Genomic DNA, 22560 nt, shown 5'->3' with positions numbered 1-22560 from the left:
CGAGTATCAACCTGCTATTGAATATTGAAAATCGAATCTAGCCTGCTAGTCTAGACTATTGAACACTTTGATCTATACAAGTTTGAGTCGACCAGTGGTTTCGCTTAATTTCATGATACATGATACAAAGTTACGTTAATCGCCTCTTCTGTTGACAAAGTTTCCATATTAGAAAGAAGGCGGTAGAACGAGATCAAGACTTTGAAAGTGTGGGGATGGGGGTGTAATTCCATTCGACATTCAAAGATCCTGTGATGCCATCATATTGTCAGTATGCTATTTGGCACAAATAATGAGCCATACCTACGCCATACATGCCTTAGTTGAGGTCCTTTGCGTATGTTCTTCAACGTTGAAGGGTTTTGATGCGTGCGATCAAATACAATTTGGGCCCTTACTCTCTCGATTGACAAAAAGAATCATTCTAGTGTACCCCCCGCAAAACTACTATTTGAAGAGCAGTGGCCTAGTCTACTCGGTGTTACTTGAGTATGGATATGAATATGTTTTGTCGCAGCCTGGGATATTTTATTTCAAATCAAACCAGGATGGCGCGGAAACTTGCATCTGATAAATCTGCAAGATTCCTTCTTGGTAGGCAACATTGGAAAGTGAACGGAGAAAGAGAAGATACTCATAGAGCCTGCGTGTAGTAAAGCTCTTGTGAGTCATTTTAGTAATCGTCTCCCTGCTACTAATGATAATGGCATCCCTTTCAATCCAACGATGTTTGGTATACGACCCTCGATCATGCAGGTTACAATATAAAATGACGCGATACCAAATAAACACCAAGGTGTGATATTTCCAGACCTTTGACTTCTCTGCTAACTATATAAGCACAATATGATGACGGGCAAACGCAAAGCGACAGAGATTGATGATTTCCAACCTCTCATTAAGATCGACGATGATGGTGAACACCTTTCAGCAGCCGACTTAGACTGCAACCAAGTTCGACAGGAGATTCAGAATTTTATCAGCTCGGGTGAGATGAATGACACAAACTTCCAAAGAGCAACCGGTGTCAGAGGTAAAACTTATCGTACGTTCATGAACAAGAGTGGTTATGACAAAGGAAGTGGTAGTAATGTTTACTACAATGCAGTCGCATTCTTCAAGAAAAGAGTGTAAGGGACCATATTACCTTGCTCGCTGGTTTGACGTGAAGCTGATAGTATTAGCCTAAAGAAGTCCATGAAGCCAGTCTTACCGTCTCCTCCTTTACTACCACATTCCGTTTCATCGCCATCGAATTCCATCTCATCACCACCAACTGCCATGCACTTATCCCCTGCATAGAAGGAGAGACTCAGCAAGCCGGCAGGACCGTATGATGTCTCGGGCATTGAACTCGAAGGAGAAGACACAGAATCAGTTCTCATCTACGACTCGTGCCACGAAATCCGCAAGAAGATCAAGACGTTTCTTCAAAACGTATCATCCAACAAATCTGCATTCTGTCGCGAACTCGCCAAAATATTTCCAGATGGCAGAGAAGTTCTTACAAAAACTCTTAATAATTTTATGAAACAGAAAGATCCACATGGCAATAAGAGTCCTGATTATTATGTCTTCTTCGAGAAAACTCTTATTCTTGATGGTAAACCGAAGAGTCAGGATCGTGAAAACTCGGAAAAGGTTTAGGCTCGGAGAGTGAATATTCCAAGTCGATATCACGTATGTATGGACCAAATTTCAGAGGGGGCATGTTGAGAAAAGGACACTTGATAACATGGGGAAGGAAGTAGATCTTGCAAGTATCGCTGTCGATCGTGTGCACTGTCATCGAGGTTTGTAGGGTTTGATCATCGATAGCTTTACCACAGATCAATGGATCTGCTGCGTAAAAGATAGCATAAGAATCGAATTCTGAATTGAATTTTGTTCTTCATTGCACCAGAACTCTTAGCATATTCTTCTGTTAACGCACCTCGAAGTAAATATATATGGGAAACAAATTCTGCATCTTCACTTCCGATACGACACCGATGACAAACAAGACTCTGAAAAGGCTAGGAAGTGAGCAAAGAAAGCAAGACCTTAACAACAACAGCAACTTCTTGAACTGTCTGAGAAGTGCTAGATAAAATTGATGACTATAGTATTTGAGACATTGCGGGTTTAGTTGTGCTGTGTAGTATATGCAGCTGTTTTTGAATATTCGCAGGGAAGAGTCGATCCACCACCGTTTATCTAACCAAGACAACTAGTCTGACACCGTTTGATATCTATGAACAACTAGTATGCATACTGTACATAAGACCTAATTATTGGATTGTTGATATGGTACAGTAGCTAGTTCGATGGCTATCTGTACTCTTGTACAACGCAAGGCCCTACATGAACCTGGCTAAGAAGATATCTACTACTGTATTCGTGCCACGTTCTTCTAGAACATTTCACCATGCTTAAGTCCGCTCCGTCCCGCGCCCCTATCAGTTCGCGCTAGCCCATTAGCCTTGGGAATCTATCAGCACGTGATATTCTACGGCGAATTCCAGAAGAATCATTGCTCGATCCATATCCGTCGTTGAAGGCATTTTAGAACTGGATGCATAAAGTTTTATAAAGTTTTACAACAATTCCTTCTTCTCAAAAACAACTTTTATCTATGATCTTTCATTACGAATAAACTCATTCATTCTCTCTATTAGAAACTCTGTGTAATACTACATTTCCGATACTCTGTTCATACCTTTTTTTGTCATATCATTCCTAAGGGAATTCACCATAAGAATGAGCGCTTCATCAAGAATTGTCCGCAGTGCGGCGCAAATATCATTCATAGGAGGTTTGTTCACACTCATTCCAGCTTATAAATGGGGAATTAATGAAGTACTAACTGCTACTCCTAGCTCGTGCCCTCCAACGATCTTCTCTCAGTCCCACAGCAGCATATTTACGTCGTAATGCTCGAACTCTTCCATCACAAATGCCAGCACTGGCTATTTTAATCCCACGAAGGGGTGTAACGACAGATACTCATACATCGGGAGGAACAAATGGTGCACCACCACCAGGTTTCAATGCCGAACAAGCCAGAAAACCAATCAAAGAAACTCCAATTAGCTCCAATGCGACGTCAAAAGCTGGTGTGAAGCAAGCAGGCAAACATGAAATAAACCCCATTCCAACCAACGAAGCCACTGGAGTACCGAAAACCGATGCCTCTGAAGGCTTGACACTTTCGGAACTGGCTGGCTCAACTGGAAAGTCGGTGGAGAAACCCGATGGCGAGAAAGCAGAGAAAAAGTTGACACTCGGACAAAAGATTAAGAAAGAGGCGGCACATTATTGGGATGGTACGAAACTGCTGGGAACGGAAATTAAGATTAGTTCACGTTTAGCATTGAAGATGGCTGCAGGATACGAGCTCAGTCGCAGAGAGCACAGGCAACTACGAAGAACAGTCCAAGATATGGCACGATTAGTGCCATTTTCCGTATTTGTTCTTGTGCCATTCGCAGAACTTCTCCTCCCCATTGCTCTCAAGCTATTCCCCAATATGCTTCCAAGCACATACGAGGCACAGAAATCAAAAGATGCTAAAGTATCTTCACTTCGTGCAACTCGAAAGGATGTCAGCAACTTCTTGCGAAGTACCTTGAAAGAGACCGGACTACCCTTGTGTACAGCAAATGCTCACATCGAGGAGTTCGCTCAATTTTTCCGCAAAGTTAGAGCCACCGGTGAAACACCTAGTGCTTCGGAAGTTATCAAGGTCTGCCAGATATTCAAGGACGATTTGACTTTGGACAACTTGTCTCGCCCCCAACTCGTTGGTATGTGTAGATACATGAACCTTAACACTTTTGGTACCGATACCATGCTTCGTTATCAGATTCGTCATCGTATGAGACAGATCAAGAGAGACGATCGTGCTATCAGCTTTGAGGGTGTAGAAAGTTTGTCTGTTCCAGAACTTCAGGTTGCTTGTCTCAACCGAGGTATCAGGACTCATGGAATGTCTCCTGGTCGTCTTCGCGATGATCTTCAAGCTTGGTTAGAATTGAGACTCAAGCATGGAGTTCCCTCTACATTATTGGTATTGAGCAATGCTTTCATGTATGCTCAAGGCAAGGAGGCTGAATTTTCAACCCAAATTGATGCACTTACTGGTGTTCTATCATCCATTCCAGAGGAGTTATTCCATGAGATTGAGCTTGAAGTTCACAACGCAGAGGGTGCTGCCACCAACAAACAACGTCTTGAGGTCTTGAAGGAGCAACAAGAGCTTATCGAGGAAGAAAATGAGCAAAACGAGGAGAATACCGGGGAAGGCAGAGCCACTCCTCAAGATAACGAAGATATTGATGAAACAGAAGAGAGACGTATGGAGGCCAAAGATGGAGCAGATAAGGATCAAGTGAGTGAGGCCATTGCTGCCGAGAAAGATGGAGAACTATTAAAGCAGGAAGATAGCAAGGCAAGAGAAGAAAAGCCATAAGCTCAGCCTGATGTGTATATTTGAAAATTCTTCTCACTTTTTGTTTTAAAAGCTATAGCATTACTGGATCTGGTTTACGCATGGATAAAATGGATTGGATGGGAATGCGATAGAACTTTACAGTTATAGACTCTGATTGCCATGATTGTGCATCAGATTACACAGCAGCACAGCGCAGTATCAAAATATCAATCAATACCAAAGTTTTTTTTTAGTCGTTTGTAATAATCTCATTCGATTTGCCTTTGTGTGTTACCTATTTTTGTATACCTAGGTAGATAATAAGAAATAGTATTCGTATAATATACTTTGAATAATAAGCTACACTTGTAAGAGTCGTGAGTTCTTGACCAATTCGCTCAAAGAGGTTTGGCTCTCATTGATGGATGACATCGGTCCGCCTCTCTTTTAGATGTTGACGAGGGAAGGGAAGCTTCCATGATTATTGCATAGGAAATCCTCCAAACAATAATTCACTACAATTATTCTCACCACTTTTTGAGTACAAATTAAGACAAAATTCGCATTACCACTCATAAATATTATCAATCAATAATACACAGAAGTTTATTTGAGCATTGTTCATCGAAATCATTTGTATAGCAACAAGCCCTCTACGACACCAAGCTTCCCTACCCTACCCACGAAAACAAGCTCCGATTGCCCCGCGCACTTCAACTGCGAAGATGGACCACGACGATTTCGCCAATATCGAATGGCAGAACAATCAAAGAGGGCATTCGCAAAGTGATGATGAAGGCGAAGGACCAGACACCAACAGGAAAAGTGGTGAGATCCAGGCTGGCCCAAATGCAGATGCTCTGGATCTAGCGGGCGTCGGAGAAGGGGTTTTAGAGTGTACAGTTGGATCACCTATCAAGGAGAATGATGGGACTAAAGATGCATTTGTTTCGTATCTTGTTACTACGCATGTTCGTCTTTACGGAGATACCGAGGGGCGCAGGGTGATTTACTGATTTGTTATGTAGACTACGTTTCCTTCTTTTCAAAAACCTACGACGACGGTTCGAAGACGATTTACGGATTTTGTGTTCTTATACAATACTCTTTTCAGGGAATATCCAGCATGTGCTGTTCCTCCTCTACCAGATAAGCATAAGATGGAATATGTCCGAGGCGATCGATTCGGGGTCGATTTCATGCAAAGACGAGCCAACTCTCTCGCACGTTTCCTCACCCGGCTCACCCTTCACCCTGTTCTCCGTCGCAGTGCCCTTTTGATAATCTTCCTGGAAAGTTCGGACTGGAATGCGACAATGAGGTCGCGCCCCTCTCGAGGCGCTTCTCGAGATGAACAAGCTGCAGGAGTCTTTGACAATTTTACGGACACGTTCATAAATGCCTTTACCAAAGTCCATAAACCCGATCAACGATTTATAGAAGTCAAAGGAAAATCCGACAAATTGGATGAGGATCTCGGACATATTGAAAAGATTGTAGCTCGAGTAGCTCGTCGTGAAGGCGATTTGGAAACGGATTATAAAGATCTAGCCGAACAATTTCAACGGTTAATCAATCTTGAGCCCGAAATTGAGACTAGTATCCACGGATTCAGCGCTAGTGTAGAAGATACCAGTGCAGGAATCAAAACCTTGAAGGACCATACAGATCAAAATTATCTCGGAAGTTTGAGGGATATGCAGGCTTATAGCACGGCGGTCAAGAACTTATTAAAAACTCGCGAACAGAAACAACTCGATTTTGAACAACTAACTGAATATCTTGCAAAATCCACCAATGACCGGGATCAGCTAGCCTCATCTCATGGTTCTGGAGCCCTGACTGGAGCAGGCGGGTTTATTCGCTCGAAAATCGAAGATGTGAGAGGAGTTGATCATGAACAATCTCGCAGAAAAGACTACGGGAGGTTGATTGAATTGAGGATAGAGGAATTGACAAAGGAAGTGGAAGATGCAAAGAAAACGACGGAAGCTTTCGATGAGGAGGTTGTAAGAGAAGTGGCAGGATTTGAGAGGATCAAAAGGGTTGAGTTTAGGAGTCAATTAGGGGCTTTGGCGGATTTACATAGGGGATTCTATGATGGGGGAAGCGAGGGATTGGGAGGGCTATGTTAAGGAAATGGGAGGGTGATCTGTGGTTGGGGAGGTTGGAGGCTTAAGGTGGAGGAGAGTGATGTTGCAATGAGGGAAGAGATTTGATGGGTGGAAAAAAGGAGTGATGCCAACAGGAAGAAAAGTAGATGGATGAGTGGCTGTTTGTCTTGTCTTGTCTTGTCCTATCTGATGGGAATAAATTTTCGGATTGATTGATTAATTGATTGCAAGAAAGTACCAAACCTAGGCGTTTTTATGGTTTCGGAGCACGAGATTCTCATCATGGAGAAGAATGGGGATGATGAGGATGGGGATGGGGTTGGGGGTGAGGATGGGATGACGGGTAGGCTTATGGTTATGAATGGGAGCTTTACGTTATGCGTTTAGGTAGACGAGAATAATGATATATACTTACATACATATACTTACTAAACCAATATTAACAGTAAATCTAGATACCTACTAGGTACTAGATATCTAGAAATATTGAAGCATATAAGACTTCCAATACTAATTACAAAAGAAGAGAACAATAGAACAATATACGGAAGAGTATTGCATTCTATGCTATGCTATCCTACCTATCCTATATCTTACAAGAAAGATACATATCCATCCATCCATCCAAAAATCCCACAAAAACAAAACGCCAATTATAACCATCCATACATGCAAACCAACAAGCCCATCAACCCACCACCCAATATCTCTCTACTCAATTTTCAAATACCAATCGTTCAGTTCAGTTCAGTTCAGTTCTTTTATTCTTTTTCTGATATTCAAAAAAGTATGCCTTCCAATCCATTTCATTTCATTTTTCTAACACCATGCTGAATTTCCTACAACAATACTGCTTACTACCCACAACCTATATAACAATTCCATCACTTATTCAAAGGGTTTTTCTCATCCTTCACATTGACTGCGCTCTCATCATCACTATCCTCGTCATCGTCCCCAACAACATGATGTCCACTTCCGCTACTCGTCCCCTCACTCTCTCCATCATCCGCATACAATTTCTTTTCTCTCTCATCACCCCCATCTCTATACTCATCATCTTCATCATCACTGCCCGCAGCAAATGCATCATAAAGCTCACCCGCTCTCCTCTTTCCTCCCTTCTTCATACTCATTTCAGTATTACCAGCTAACGCTTCCGCTTCATCATCCTCGAGGAGATCGAATTCCCATTCGTCTCTTGGGTTGTTGCGAAGACGCTTGCGGCGCGCCATGTAGAGGTATACACCTAGGCCTGCACAGAAAGTGGCGATGAGACCCAAAGCACCATAGATCCAGATCTGGGTTTTGGAAGAGACGCCGAAGGTGGGGAGGAAAGAAGGAATCCATGTTGAGGGAGTAGTAGTCTCTGATTCTGCGGGTGCAGTGGAGGTAGGAGAGGTTAGCTCATCCTCTGTACCTGAAGGCTTGGCGTTGATAGGTCTATCGGGGTGGTCAGATGGAACACTTGGGAGTTCACCGGTTGGGGCTGCGGGGTTGGTTGGAGCTGCTGTTGCGGCTGATGTGACTCCGGCAATAGTAGTTGTAGCGATCTCGGCGTGATTATCATCGTCATGTTCAGTAGGCATTGGAAGTACGAGTGCTTTTTCGGCATCGATGGACTCTCCCCATAATTTGAGATGCCAATCCGTGAAAGTTCCGTTGTGTTCGTTGACGAAAGCATCTCTGACAGTGATGGTCCAAGTTCCAATACCAGATTCACCCCTATGTACTTGTTAGTAAAGTGTTACAAATTGGTCTTGGATAATAATATTTACCAATGAACGACAGACATGAAAGTCCAATCGTCATATCCCTCGGGCTCAGAATCATAACGTCGTGATGCAGAAAGATGGCTAACTAGCTTGTCTGGACTGACCAAGTCGACGCTCAAATCTCCTCGCTTAGTGTGTGCAATGTTCATTGTAACTTGTACATGCTCCAATCTCTCCAGGTTTGCTTCTTGTAACATTTCTTTGGTAACTTCGAAGGAAACCGAGATACCATCATCTCCTTGAGGAATGGCTTGATTGACATGAATCCAAGGAGAATAAAACCAAGCTTGAGGCTTGACATTCTTGAAATCTTTTGCGGCTTCGATTGTGGCCCAGGTATCAATCTTTCCGTATCCAAAAGTATGACTGAATTTCTTTCCAATAGTTGTTGTTTGCCATTCACCACTGTCAAGATCGACCGGTAAAGCAGTTGACATGACGAGGTATTGCATATCCCTCCAGCTGAGATCTGGTCGGATTTGCAAAACTAAAGCAAAAATTCCTGCTGCTAGAGGTGCAGCAGCGGAAGTACCACCATGTGCATCAGAACAAGCGTTTGTACCAACGTCAGTTGTGTGCTGTATAGCATGGTTAGTCTTTGTTTCATGTAAATTGGGGATAAAACTTACAATGGAATCTCCACTTCCACTACTGTATGTTACTACGAGCTGAGCAGAACACTTCTCTGAATAATATGGGTGTAGACCCTTTCTATCGATCGCTCCAACAGTGATACTGTAAATACTGTTGGTATAACCATCAAAATTACAATTGTCTTCGTTTGCGGCGCCATTCCCGGATGCAAACACATAGATTGAGCCTAATCCACCACGTCCTTTTTGAACTGCATTTACCATAGCCCTTTTGATGAGTATACCTGGAGCGTCCATCGATCTTCCGTCATCAGGAGGACCCCACGAGCAAGAATAAATCTGATTGTGCTGATATGCGTAATTCATGGCGACGGCTTCATCGGCATCTGTAATCATCTTGGATAAAATACGAATTCCAGCAATTTTCGAATCGTAGGCAACTCCGACACCACAAACATCGTTCTTGGCAGCGGAAACTTCACCAGCACATCGTGTACCATGCTTATCATCTGATAATCGAGGTTTTGGCTCTAGAGTATTCTCGTTGAAATCGTATGACCCTTCAGCGTAGTAATTGGGCTTCAAATCATTGCTGTACATGTCTAACCCATCATCCACGATGGCGACAATTGAGCCTGTACCAGTGATATTCTGCATCCATACATCGGTCACATTTACATCGTGTCCGACTTGTACTGGATTATACAAATGCCATTGATCTTTGAATATTGGATCTTGAATTCCCAACGCCTTTTGGACGGCTTGTTGTTTCGCAACCGCGGCATCGACCGGTGGTGTGGTATCTTTTCGTTTATCGACTTCGTATCCTTCAGGCGCGGGCCGCATTAAACCTCTCTTCTCCATTCTAGCCTTCAACTTTTGTTTTTGAGCATACCGCACGGTATCCAGAATATCAAAGTCGCGCAGCTCCCGCTTCCGTCTCTTCCGCATCTTCAAAGCTGTATGCACAACATCTTCGTCTTGCTTGTGCGTTGAGAAAACGTGGTGATCCTCCAACTCTCCCAGTTGGCCATCGTGAGTTAAGCCCAGTCTCCCTGCGACTTGTACTGGATCTGCGGTCGAATCGAGATGTAGGACGTAGTAATCTTGAGCATCATAATTTCGTGGGCGTAAATTTACAGCATTTGCCAAAACCCCCAGACCAAATAGGCCGATGAGTGTGTGTAATTTCATGTCGTGTTATAACGTCGCGAGTTTCGACGCTGAATTGATGATCAAAATCCCTTCACACCCCGAGAGTAATTATAGTCAAACGGAATGTCTTAACGGTGTCGCATGGATGACAATCTTTCCTCTTTCCAATCTCGACTAATAACGCCAAATAAATTATTGGACGTGTAACAATAAAGTGTTCAATTGAAAGAACAAAGGACTCGCAAGTCCAGTTGGGTTATTGATTAGGTGGTATCAAGCGCAGCGGTGCGCAGCGTAGCGTAACCTTCTTACTTTACTACGGAGTGCCGAGGGATGCAAAGTAAGCAAGACGCAATGCAATGAATGATTTATCTTCGCCACAAAGGATCGATGTGATGTGCCGTGCCGCGAGTAACGTGAAGACGAGAGAAAGAGGAGAAATGGTGTAGGAGACTTGTGTGAATTCTCCGTGAGGAGGTATGGGATGGGATTAAATAAATAAGGGAATCAATAAGCAAATGGACAAATGACTTTTAGGTTTGATGTGATGGCGATCCCTCACGTTTTGACTTCTTTGATGTTTCGCAGTTGTTCTAGGTTGGTGTTCTTATTAATCCTAGATGAGGAGGGTCGTGGTAGTAGCTTTAGCTTTGGAGCGGGAGATGGGCGTGGTGGGTTGGTAGGTAGATAGATAGGTAGATACTTCACAGAGGCAGCTTTTTAGTCCCCGTACCCTTGGGCCTTCTGGGATAGGATCAGAACGTCGAGCAGGATTAGGATGGAAGATCGGAAACCAAATGGGCGATACGATGTTATGGATTTTCGATGGATTCCCTGGGTAGCTAGTATGGAGTAGAGACGGTCTTGAGACGGTGTACTTTCTGCACGGATTTCTACTCGCATTGGGGACGGAAGAGAAATGATTATTTGTTACGATGTTTCATGAATGATATTTTGATAATAAATATAGTAAGAGCTAGTGTGTATATAATCTGTACGCAGATAATATCCAGCTTCAGCTGCGCCTGCGAAGATATATATAGGGATTTATATATAGGGATTTGTATAACGTGTTTTATCAGTGAGTGGTTCATATCAGTGAATGGGTCACTTATTTTACATACAAAATTCGTCTGTGCGTAACCGTGCACTTTCTTTATTTATGGATATAATTTTCTGAAAATTTGATACAAAATACTTGAATATATAAGAATCTCAAAAATCTAATTAATTTTAGGAAATTCGAATTTATAAAGTTGTTATTATAAAAATAGTTTTTTTGTAACGAAAATCGTGACAATTTCCTTTTTTTTTTAGAAAATGATAAAACTATTTTATAAAAATTAGATCAATAGAAAATCTAGATTTTAATTATTTTTTAAGATCTTTTATTCAAGAAAATAATGATTGATTATTAAAATATTAATATTTTAAGAAGCTTGATTTAGGTGATTTTCGAAATGACCCATTCACTGATATGAACCACTCACTGATAAAACACGTTATAGGGATTTGTATATAGATATTTATACATATAAAAGTACCTGTGTATAGGTACGTTATACTCGAGCATGTAATCATCAAATTCAATCTTCTGCCCAACTCCGACTTCAGCATATATTCAAACCAAGCCAAGATAGCCCTAGAGTCCTTGGTCCCTTAAACTCAAATCCATACATATACATATATCAGAGAAAGGATGCTTCTATCAGGTACAAGAGTCAAGACAGGAATAAAAACAAGCATGACTGGCTCAGTCGCCGTCACTTTAAGACATCTAATGCATCTAACTAGTACATATACACAGCTAGATTCCTCATATCTACATTTCCAGAATCTGAGTAGGACAGCAAGCATTCGAGCTGTATGTTCGAGAGTTTCCCCCCTCATCTCATCATTATCTTCAAGGCTTTACATTACACCACTCTCATAACTTATCTAGTACATGCCTTGTTCCATCCTTCCATCCTTCCATACATTATCGCGATAGGAGGTAGTCTCGTCGTGTGGGGCATGAATATGCTTAAGCAAAATCGAGTTGAGGCGCGTGAGATACTGAGGTTTCAACTGTTCCACCCCCTCATCGTAAATCTTCAATGCTTCACATACATGATAAGATCTCACGACTTACATCAATTCTTTCTCTCACACAGGAACTGTCCATTTCGACATCTTCCGCCGGTACCTACATGCCAGAGTCATGTTTCGCACGCTAGCTTGGTTCAATGGCATCCACAATCACATACATACATCCTCTTCATGCCGCTTTTCAACGAACTGCTTCACACTAACGCTGTCCAACCTCAACCCGACCCTTGAAAAACCCTGGATGAGCTCCCTCGATTTCGTCGTCTTTCGCACCTTCGTGTCTTCGTGTTATCCAATTGATCTGTGCCAACCTAGTCATTCTCCAAAGCAGCAGTCCAAATTGTATGCAAGCCCTTTTACCGCTAATGCCGGGATTTCCAAGGGTTTTGGTGAACTCTGCCATGGAAAGGAAAAAAAAGAACGAGGTATTTGATAGAACAAGAGGCCTAAGGTGAGTGAATGTTGTGATACCCAGCCTCCGCGATTTCTCACCATCGATTCAATCCTTATTTTATCAGATCCTGCGGTTTGCATATTCTCTTGCTCTTGCTATCCATCCGCATCTCGCGCTAATCATGTTATTCCATTTCGAGTGAGCTCCAAAATCGTGCCTTCACTGATATACCCGGCGCAAACCTCGAGTAAGGATAATTTGATGACGGCAGTGAAGATAAACTATCAGCTCACAAACTTCAATACACAACCAACAAAGATATCGTCTTTGAATCCCACTTTGTGAACATAGGATTGAATAGTGATTCTCACAGAAATATTATCCTTTGATCTCTAGAAAACTTTAAAGGTTCATTTTGACACCGACTTGTCTGAAATTGCAAGGCAGGAGTATTCGTCTTAGTCTCGAAAAGAATGGCAGCACCATATTGGGGGCAGCTGCCTCCTCCAAAAGTCTCAAGGCAAGGCTCAATTGGCTCTGCTGCAGATCCAAATTCAAGAAAGAACAGTCTATCTGTTGATACAAAAAAGACCGACTTGCCTCTCAAGATCCAAGACGCAATCGAGAATCGACACAAACAGAAGCTCCTACGATATCTACACAAAGTCCATTTGCTTCTCCAGCTGCTTCAACGTTTCGGGGAGATGGTCTAGCCCCTCGACCTCCACCATTCCCATACGATACTCCCAGCACATCCTACGATAACGATTACTTAGAGAAGAGGAGAAGGCGTGGAGAAAGTCGGAACAAGGACAACCTACGCGAATTCAACCAGGCTATTTCTCCGCCAGTTGCTGCGAATAAATCTGGAGCACCTCCATCAGGTAGCTATAACGAGCCCGTGGCTAGTGGACCATTGTTCGCGGATCAAACTCCAGCGAGATCGAGGCCAGCTCGCAAATCGGATGGTGCCGATACTATAAAATCTCAGGAAACGAACTGGGAAGTCCTTGGCACATCTTCTCCTATCAGTGAAAGAGACACCGTTCAAAGATCTAATACAACTGGTAGAGGCGACGGTAAGGGCTACTCGCGCAGAGGAGGGCATACATCAAGTGGAGAACGGCCTAGGCGCAGCCAGGCTTCTGATACACATACTAGAAAAGCTTCATATTCTGAAGCGGCAGAGGTCCAACGACGGAAGGAGTGGGCATCAGACAGGTCTCCTTTACAAAGATTGGAATTGACCCTTGACAGCATCACAAAAGAGGAGAAGCGAGCACGTGTAGAAGAAGCCGAGCGAGTAATCAAAGAAAAAGAAGGAAAGCCTACACGCACTGTTGAGCAGCCCACACAAAACACCGTCCACTTCAGAAATCGACCAGTTGCCAAAGCTCCCGAAGGTGGTTTGCAACCAGAGAGACGACCGGTTGTCGCAGAAAGCCTTCCGCGGACTTCAAGTATTAAATCACAAGAAAGCTTCACACGCAGTGGATCTGTCCTGGAAAGGATACCAATTACTCATAAATCACCTCCAATTGGTGTTATCCAGGAAAGGAGTCCCGTTTCTAGTCGCGATATCGAGAGCAGTTCAATCCCACAGCGCACATCCAGTAAAAAGCAAAAGTCTGGTTTACCAATAGTGGTTGGAACTGCAGCTGCTGTGGAAACTTCTGGCCCTCTTTATCGAAGCAAAAGCAATAAATTGAGAAAAGATCCACCGCCAGATCATTGGAGCCGACGCCAGAGTGGGACTGACAGGCAACCTGAGGACGACGTGCTACCTAGTCTTGCAGCGGGGCAACAAGCTCTGCCACTTCCTCGGAGAGCAACAGAACCCATTTCATCTAGAAATCTGCCGGTTCGTGAACCAGAGTTTCGTGACGAGTCTCCGTTCGACTCCGAAGAAGAGACGAGGGGTATCTCCTTTAGGCGAGGATCCAAACGAAAGATGGAGCAATTGACTGGGCAGAATCAATCTTTAAAGCATTCGTCATCTGTCAAATACGATCGGAAAACAAGTTCTATCTCTTCAAAAGATCACACATATCCACCTTTAGCTGGTGATGGTCCCATTGATCAAGAGGAGCATCATCATCATCATCACAACCATCACAATCTTAGTGAAATCTTTCATCATCATCATAACTACGAGCCAGGGAAAGGATTATATGCTCCCTCGCAACGACTTACTGAGTGGAAGAAGGGCGAGAAAGCTTTGCTGGCAGGTGCTTTGTTAGATCTTGATGACGAAGCAAGTGAAAGTGACATCGGTCCGGAGGGGGCGTGGTGGGAATCTGGTCCCAGCAGGAAACGCTCTGTCAAACAGAAGAAGGCTGAAGCGTATGACGGGGAATATGATGACAATAATGGTACAGTACCTTTAGCTTTTGGTTCCATGGAAGACTGTGCCGGTTGCATTGCTGAGCAGCATCTATCATCTAAAACTCGCAGCTCTACTGGATTTGTTAAGTTACGACCAAAACACAAATCTGGTTATGCGAGCAAAGTGATTGCTGCGAATCAATCATCTGACAAGCAGAAATCCCCTTCTACCCCCCCTACTCCAGACCATTCGCTAACATGCGCAATGCGGGTCATCCGCGTTCGTCCCGATATAGCTCCTACTAGATTCAAACCACCTCTATTCCTAAAGTGCGGGCCACTACTACGTTACCATGGCATACGTACTGAAAAGACATCCAGTCGTTCAGTGGCTCGTGGTCCTTTACCAGAACGTGAAGTCTGGAGAGGAAGTGTCATGATTGTAACTCAGGACTCAAGTTCATCCTACGAACTTGCTCCAACACTAAGACTGTTTTTGCAGCCTGTGGATTTGATGCCACCGCCGCCAGCACAAGTCGATGGTCAAGACCTAGCTCCAGAATATATTGACCCTATCGCAGGAATGACTAAGATTGGACGAGATGGTCGGACGCTCTACACTCGTCCTGTTGAGCATCTTCCAGAAGAGCAAGATCTCTCAAAGATCGAAACAGATGAAGGATTATTTGAGTCACATCGAAGCAATCTTGATGGAGGCGCAGACGCAAAACGGGCACGCAAGGTACAGCAATATGATGGAGAAAAGGCTGGGAAGTTTAAAGAAGTGCGAGGTTTTCGTTTGCATGCAGACAAGGGGTTCACTTTCTGGAGATTTAACATTGAAGTAGAGTTGCGCAGCAAGCAACAAAGGATTGCTTATCGGATCAATCGTGGCCCAGCTACCGGTTTTTGGGTTCCAGCTCGTGGGCAAGCGATGAATATAATGTTCTATAGCTGTAACGGCTTCACCATGGATGTTCACCCAAATGACTTTAGTGGACCCGATCCTTTGTGGAGAGATGTTCTGAATACCCATCAAACACAACCATTTCATGTCATGCTTGGAGGTGGTGATCAGCTGTACAACGATCATATGATGCAACGAACGACCCTCTTCAAGGAATGGCTCGATATCAAAAATCCTCTTCGCAAAGAGGGTTTACCTTTCACACCAGAGATGCAGGACGAAATGGAGCATTTCTATCTAGACAGCTATTGCATGTGGTTCTCCCAAGGTCTCTTTGGAGTTGCCAATTCACAAATTCCTATGATCAATATTTTTGATGATCACGATATTATCGATGGGTTTGGCTCGTATCCTGATAGTTATATGAAATGTCCGGTCATGTCTGGCTTAGGAAGCGTGGCGTTCAAGTACTATATGCTCTTTCAACAACAAAGTAGTATCGATGAAGGCGAAGATACCGAGCCCAGCTGGATTCTGGGAGCACAACCAGGACCATACATTCCTGAATTAAGTCGAAGTATCTTCACAGGTCTAGGCCGTGGAATTGCTTTCCTTGGCATAGATTGTCGCACCGAACGAATGAATGATGAAATTGTTACAGCTGAAACCTACACGAAGATTTTTGATCGACTTGAGAAGGATATCATTAAGGGTCAGACAAAGCATCTCATTGTTTTACTGGGGGTACCAATCGCTTATCCAAGAATGGTCTGGCTTGAAACTCTGTGAGTAAATTTCAGCGGTCTATTCTCATTTCTAACAGATTTATAGCCTCACTTCCAAGGTCATGACGCCTTTGAAGGCCATGGGCCGTGCTGGCTTGCTCGGAAAAAGTCTCATGAATCATTTTGATGGTGGGGTGGAAATTCTCGATGATCTCGATGATCATTGGACTGCAGCCCATCATAAGGAAGAGCGAAATTGGTTGATTCAAGAATTACAAGATTTGGCAGCCGAGAAGTCTGTTCGAATCACTATTCTAGGGTGTGTATAACTATTCATAATGATCAGAGAGAAGGCTAACATGAGCAGTGGTGACGTCCATCTCGGTGCTATTGGCCAATTTTATTCAAATCCCAAATTAAAAATCCCTAAGGATCACGATTATCGTTACATGACAAACATCATATCTTCGGCAATTGTCAATGCACCACCACCGGATATGCTGGCTGACATTCTTAACAAACGTAACAAAGTACATCATTTTGATGCAGACACAGACGAGGACATGATTCCAATCTTCACTCATGATGTGGATGGTAAACCTAGAAACAACAAACGGCTACTCAACCGTCGAAATTGGTGCTCGATACGGGAGTATAATCCAGCTCTAACTCGTCCTAGTTCACCGGACGCCACTACTTCATATGATGGTAGTATATCACCGGTACCTAGACGCGGCCTATTGCGTCGCTTCACTACCAAAGGCCCTTCATATCGACCCGACGCACCACCCTTATCAAATGCTTCATTCTTCAATAGACGCCCCTCATTCTCACGTCCGTCATTATCTTTGTCCCGTCGCAATTCCACTGAATCCGCAAGACCAGGTAGCCTGAAAAGAACACTATCTTTAACACGAAAGGATTTTACAGGACTTTTCCGACGAAACAGTAAACGTCGAGACTCGGGTGGTATCAATGGATACGGCTCAGACAGCGAAGATGATCTTTCCTACAACCCGAATCTTGATGGTCCAGCGACTATGCGTGGTGGGGCTGGCGACGAATATTATGCGTTTGAAAACGAAGCTCCTCGTGCCACTTCCTACTCTGAAAAACAAGCCGCAACTTCTGTCGCGGGAAGTCAACCACAAGAACCAGTTGTTCATAGGAACAAATTTCACCGTACTCCAACTGGTTTATCTGAGAAACAAATTCGAAAGGGCAATTACCAAAATATCAATCTGGAGGGTGGGCTGGATATTTGTTTGAATGTGGAAGTTAATCAGAAGGATCCAGCGGGTATCACTATGCCGTATAGACTTTTGGTTCCTGCGCTTTGGTATGAAGATGATATGGGTGATGAGGCTGCAAAGAGAAAGAGAGAATATGATTTGATTTTGTGGTTGAAGAAAAAGAGGGCGACCAAGGGACAAAGGGTGGATAATGGAAAGAGACTCGAGATGGCAGGGGACAGTGCGTAGAGGATGGTGATAGGGGTGAAATTGAGGCGAGTATGGAGAGGGAGGGGAGGTAGAAGGGAGATGAGTGATGAGGATTACGACGATACGAAGACTAATGGATGAACGATGAAGCGAGCGTGCATGCGAGCGAGCGAGCGAGCCAGAAAAAAAACAAATATTACAATACCCCTCTTTTTGGCCGAAAAAGTATTTACTATTTTGCTTGGTGTATCTTTTTACTCTTTTTTCCCCTTGACATTCTTCTAATGTTGTGTTACTTGGGATTATTGCTAGGATTGGTTCGATGGGAGGGGAGTGGAATAAGCTGGGGATGAGAGGAATTATCAAAAAAGTATGGTTTTGTGGATTGATGGATTGATGGAAAGAAAAATGGATGATTTGTTACAAGTGAGATGGACTTTGAGGTTCGATCGTTTAGGGGCCTGGGATGAGATCAGAACTTTTAGGTTCGTGGTTTTATAGATACCTAGATATCTAGGTATACACAGAGAATGACATGCAAGTGAAGAGAAGTGGAGAATGAATTCATGATTTAAGAATGTTTTTTTTTTTTTTTTGTGAATTTAGCTGTGAGTTTTGTGATTGTGTTGTCGTAAGATCTGGCTGGGCCAGGCTCTGCTACAGCTACAGCATGTTTCGTTCGTCCGTCTGGTGGTCACAAGACTTGTTTCAAGCAAACGATGCGAGTTCAACACCTCTCGAACAGATGGATGTTGGGGGAAGTTGCTGATTCCTTATTATTGTGTGATCATCCACACCCTGCGGACTAGAATGTATGCATGCGTATATATATATATATGTGCTAACCACCCTTGGGTATACCCTACTGACCAAACGCCTCCATCTACTATTCCATGCCATGCCATTCAAAGCAAATATCTAATCTCACTCGTGAGATCAAGCCTATATACCGAATTCTTTATTCCCCATCATGACGAGAAACGCTAGCTTCCTAAACTCGCAATCATTGTGGTGTATTCTCCTCGCCAGGCGCCAAAACCTTAACGCTTCTTCTCCTTTCAACCACAGGACCACTACCAGCGCCTCCTCCACCAAAGCCCAATGCAACTCTCACGCCCTCTACCGCGCGACTCTGGCCCACCTCCCTGACATCCCTCCTAACGCTCTTTCCTCTATCCCATCTACCCATACCTGCAAGACCTGGCCCGGCAGTGCGTTCCTTAACCTCTCTCTCCAACTCCCTGGCCCTCCTCTCCTTCCTTTCCTCTACCAATTCGTCCCTCCACTTTCCCTCCAAGCAAGGATGCATACAGCCCTCTAACGGGCATATCCCCCCACTGAATCTGTCACCCTGATCGCCATGCCATTCTCCCATGCAAGCTGTATGACCACCGTGTCCACAGCCACCACAATACCACCACGTCTGTGGCCCCTGACTACCCGGGACGTCATCCCCATGCTGACAAATCGGACAAGCCATGATGGGATTGCGACAACGGGGACAGGACCATTCGGAGCCAGGGACGAGCGGGTCATTTTCAAGAGGTTTGTTACACTCTGTACAGTAGAAACCGATACTGACTTGTTCCTGTGTAGACGCAAAAATCGAAGAGTAGAGCGGGACGCACAGATTTCGGAGGAGAGTTGCTTCGTAGCAGAGTTGCATACTCATAAGTCGATGGTTGTATTGGCGGAGGATGGCTTCAGCATGGATTGGATCAATGACGTCAGGAGGAAGGAGACGTCGCAGGAGGAGGACCATTGCAGCTGCGTTCAAAGCGCCAGTTTGGGTTTCGAATTCGATAGCGCGCTGAACAAGAGTGGTGGGGTTTAGTGGAGGAATAACAAATTCGGTGTCATCATCGCTGGGCCAAGGAAGGAAATCCGTTTCGATGAGGTTTGGATCGGAGGAAACGGTTTCAGAGGCGGGTTCAATTGTCTTCGGTGTTGGAGGAACTTTGCGATGAGTTTGGACTGGCGAAGTAATCTTCGGGGCTGGAACTACAATTTTTGGCACTGCTTCAGATGTATTCTCAATGGATTCTTCGGATGGGCGAGAATTGAGACTCGATGTACCCTTGGAATGTCCAGCAACATTGCCTTCCCAACTAGAAACTCTCTCTCGCAAAGATTCATCTCTCCTCACACTATGAGCATCACTATCCGAACCCCCACCAAGGTATTTGGACTGGGAATCATTTGATGTTGAAAACATCTGAAAACTTTCCCCAGAATCATGGCGAATGAGACCCATTCTCTGAGCGTAACTATTTTGCTCCGAATAGTCTAAACGAAGAGGCTGTTTCTTAGGCGGAACAAAATCGACGGCTGGTTTGAAAGCATCCATACCATAAAAGTCATAACCTTCTACACTTGATGTTGTCTGGTCAGAGGTAAAACTACCAGTCACTGGTACAGGTATCGGCTCACGAACTGTCGAGGTGACGGGTGGTGGAAGTACCAACGTGTCATTTTCTACCATTGGTGTATTTATCGCTTCCGACATTTCTGCAATAGAATCCATAACAGGGCGCACAAGTGGTGTTGTCACGTTCGAAGTGCTTTCAATCTCATCCGCAATGATTGATCTCACCGCCGGATGAAGGGCCACTTCATTCGAGGTAGCAGGGCGTTGATTCTTTCGGGGGGTCTTTTCATTTGACTCATCAAGTTCATCAACCTTCGTAGAACTATCGATAAGTTTTGGTCCCGAATCTTTGCGCGAGAGATTCTGTAGTCTGTGCTGGCGATGAAACTCCGCACGTCTAACTAGTAAAAGATCCATCGTGAAACCAAGGAGTCTCCATGTTTGAGCCAGCCGATAGTATCTTGCGTACTCGGCACCTTTAGCAAAGTGTTCTATAGTTGTTGAAATGGTGACATTCAAAGGAGTGCTATCGGCTGCCTCAATGGCGTCCTTCGTCAAATATTCCAAATAACATCTAGACATATATTGGTATTTCGCACGCTTTGGCGTCGAGGGAACATGGCCAATAGCCATGACTTGTTGGGGCTTATAAACACCGGTAATTTGTACAGCGTCTTCTAGTCTCATCACTCTGCTGTCGGCCATTCCTGTTGGATTTGGTGGAGTAGTGCTCAGGTTCTGTGTCAGTCGTCCACTATGCTGTCCTCGATGATGCTTTCGTCTTCTTGGACCTAAAAAACTGCCAACAACATCCTCCTCGGAGTCACTATGACTTATAGCAAAAGATGGAGCATTCGAGTGCTGCTGAGAGCTCGAAGATAACTCTGGAGAATTAATAGAAGGCCGAACGCGTTTAGGAGCTTGTCTTTCCTCCATTAACATCAATACATCACCTGTAGGAGAGAAAGAAAATGTTGATAAACTTCTACGATCGATAACTTTTGGTGAAAATGCGACATCTGTTTGCACAAAGTGACCGTCTTTATCAACGCTCCACAAAAGATCTCGAGTGCTCCAGAGTATGCCCGTGGGCGCGCTATTTGACACCTCAATTTCTTTGAATGGCATGGCAGACCTTGCGATATCCCACAGATGTACCGTCGAAAATTGGGCTCTATTGGCGCTGGTGTCATCATAAGAAACAGCAACTTGGGCAACTCTCTTCCCCTGACCCGTGGCTGTCCAACAAGCAGGTCTCCAACAGACGTTCGATATGGGCGCGGGTGTGGTGAAGGAATATCGAGGCCTTTGACCCCTCTCCGACTTTGACATATCCCACACATGACATTGCTGGTCTTTGCCTCCACTTATAATATGATCTCCATCCGGGTGCCATGAAATGGAAAACACAGCACTATTGTGAGCGGTTATCTTCATAATGGGAGCAGATGACTTCCTGAAGTCCCATTTCTGTAAGATCCCAGCATCCGTGGAGCAAGCAAACTCCATGCCATCCGTTGGCGACCATTTCACATCTCTGACAGCATCTGCGTTACATTTATAAGTAGCCACACTTCGACGCGTGTCACGCAAATCGAAACACTTGACCGTTCCATCTTGACTGGCTGACAAAAACCAATTCCCCTTGAATGAATTGATCGCAAGTTTATGAACCTGTCGAGGGTGTTCCTGAATTCGCGCAAGCTCGAATCCTTCTCCTCCTGCGCGATTGAGGTCATAGACCGTTATCCTTCCATTTCCACCTGCTGTAACTATCGTAGAGCTGAATTGCGTATGAGACCATCGAACGGCCCTAATATTAAGTTGGTCTGAGGTAGCTGCCGTACCATCTTGCCCTGTGGGATATGCAGATATCGAGGTGCGAAGATCAATATCCTCTGTAATTTTCGACCCTTCTGTCTTGACGATCTTGAAGACTTTCGGTCCAGCTATAACGGCGCGCGAACCATCCGGGGCGCGACCAAGACATGAAAGTGGTGCGCCGGCTGAATAGACGGTACCCTGTGAAGCAGTCGGTCGGAGTTGAGGCGAGTCATTGTTGATGTCGGAAGCCTCGACAGTAGTAGCAGTTTGTCCAAGTAATTTCCTCATCATCTTTCCTTTGTTCATGTTTGCAGGTTATAAACGTATGTCCTCAAGGAGGCATCCTAAATTCGATACCGAGCAACATTTGAGTAGTGAATAAAATGACAGTATTACCCAGGTAGGAGGTAGGTATCCAGCATATTAGGTTCTTTCAAAC

General features: G+C 44.2%; 6 protein-coding genes across 6 annotated transcripts; 4 read left to right on the top strand and 2 right to left on the bottom strand.

Moving 5' to 3' along the window:
- Positions 1 to 846: 846 nt before the first annotated feature.
- On the top strand, positions 847 to 1647 carry EAF02_002962 (uncharacterized protein; the record flags this gene model as incomplete). The annotated part of the gene is made up of 3 exons (XM_038899010.1): positions 847 to 1130; positions 1185 to 1239; positions 1303 to 1647. 3 exons carry the CDS (start codon positions 847 to 849, stop codon positions 1645 to 1647), a joined length of 684 nt encoding a protein of 227 aa, XP_038761298.1.
- A 1092-nt stretch (positions 1648 to 2739) lies between these two features.
- EAF02_002961 (uncharacterized protein) lies at positions 2740 to 4450 on the top strand (the record flags this gene model as incomplete). Its single annotated transcript, XM_038899009.1, has 2 exons — positions 2740 to 2794; positions 2859 to 4450. The coding sequence occupies 2 exons, from the start codon at positions 2740 to 2742 to the stop codon at positions 4448 to 4450; spliced, it is 1647 nt and encodes a 548-aa protein (XP_038761297.1).
- Positions 4451 to 5136: 686 nt separating this feature from the next.
- On the top strand, positions 5137 to 6546 carry EAF02_002960 (uncharacterized protein; the record flags this gene model as incomplete). The annotated part of the gene is made up of 2 exons (XM_038899008.1): positions 5137 to 5382; positions 5440 to 6546. 2 exons carry the CDS (start codon positions 5137 to 5139, stop codon positions 6544 to 6546), a joined length of 1353 nt encoding a protein of 450 aa, XP_038761296.1.
- A 515-nt stretch (positions 6547 to 7061) lies between these two features.
- On the bottom strand, positions 7062 to 11026 carry EAF02_002959 (uncharacterized protein). The gene is made up of 3 exons (XM_038899007.1): positions 8930 to 11026; positions 8304 to 8878; positions 7062 to 8250 (listed from the first exon to the last, which is right to left on the bottom strand). Exons 1-3 carry the CDS (start codon positions 10085 to 10087, stop codon positions 7410 to 7412), a joined length of 2574 nt encoding a protein of 857 aa, XP_038761295.1. The 5' UTR covers positions 10088 to 11026; the 3' UTR covers positions 7062 to 7409.
- A 1977-nt stretch (positions 11027 to 13003) lies between these two features.
- EAF02_002958 (uncharacterized protein) lies at positions 13004 to 18505 on the top strand (the record flags this gene model as incomplete). The annotated part of the gene is made up of 4 exons (XM_038899006.1): positions 13004 to 13097; positions 13121 to 16547; positions 16594 to 16806; positions 16855 to 18505. The coding sequence occupies 4 exons, from the start codon at positions 13004 to 13006 to the stop codon at positions 17966 to 17968; spliced, it is 4848 nt and encodes a 1615-aa protein (XP_038761294.1). The 3' UTR covers positions 17969 to 18505.
- A 427-nt stretch (positions 18506 to 18932) lies between these two features.
- Positions 18933 to 22427, bottom strand: EAF02_002957 (uncharacterized protein; the record flags this gene model as incomplete). The annotated part of the gene is made up of 1 exon (XM_038899005.1): positions 18933 to 22427. One exon carries the CDS (start codon positions 22425 to 22427, stop codon positions 18933 to 18935), a length of 3495 nt encoding a protein of 1164 aa, XP_038761293.1.
- Positions 22428 to 22560: the final 133 nt, after the last annotated feature.

Source organism: Botrytis sinoallii, assembly GCF_014898435.1.
Source record: "Botrytis sinoallii strain Bc 23 chromosome Unknown BSIN_004, whole genome shotgun sequence".
Taxonomy (NCBI): domain Eukaryota; kingdom Fungi; phylum Ascomycota; class Leotiomycetes; order Helotiales; family Sclerotiniaceae; genus Botrytis; species Botrytis sinoallii.
Note: the sequence above shows the minus strand (reverse complement) of the source record. Positions and strands in the feature narration are given on the sequence as shown.

Bases quoted from the DNA above. Each gene is read 5' to 3' on its own strand.
- EAF02_002959 (XM_038899007.1), bottom strand. From the start codon at position 10,087: ATGAAATTACACACACTCATCGGCCTATTTGGTCTGGGGGTTTTGGCA. The intron at 8,879-8,929 runs GTAAGTTTTATC...CATGCTATACAG, and splicing joins GTGGAAGTGGAGATTCCATT to CACACAACTGACGTTGGTAC. The intron at 8,251-8,303 runs GTAAATATTATT...ACAAGTACATAG, and splicing joins TTCATGTCTGTCGTTCATTG to GGGTGAATCTGGTATTGGAA.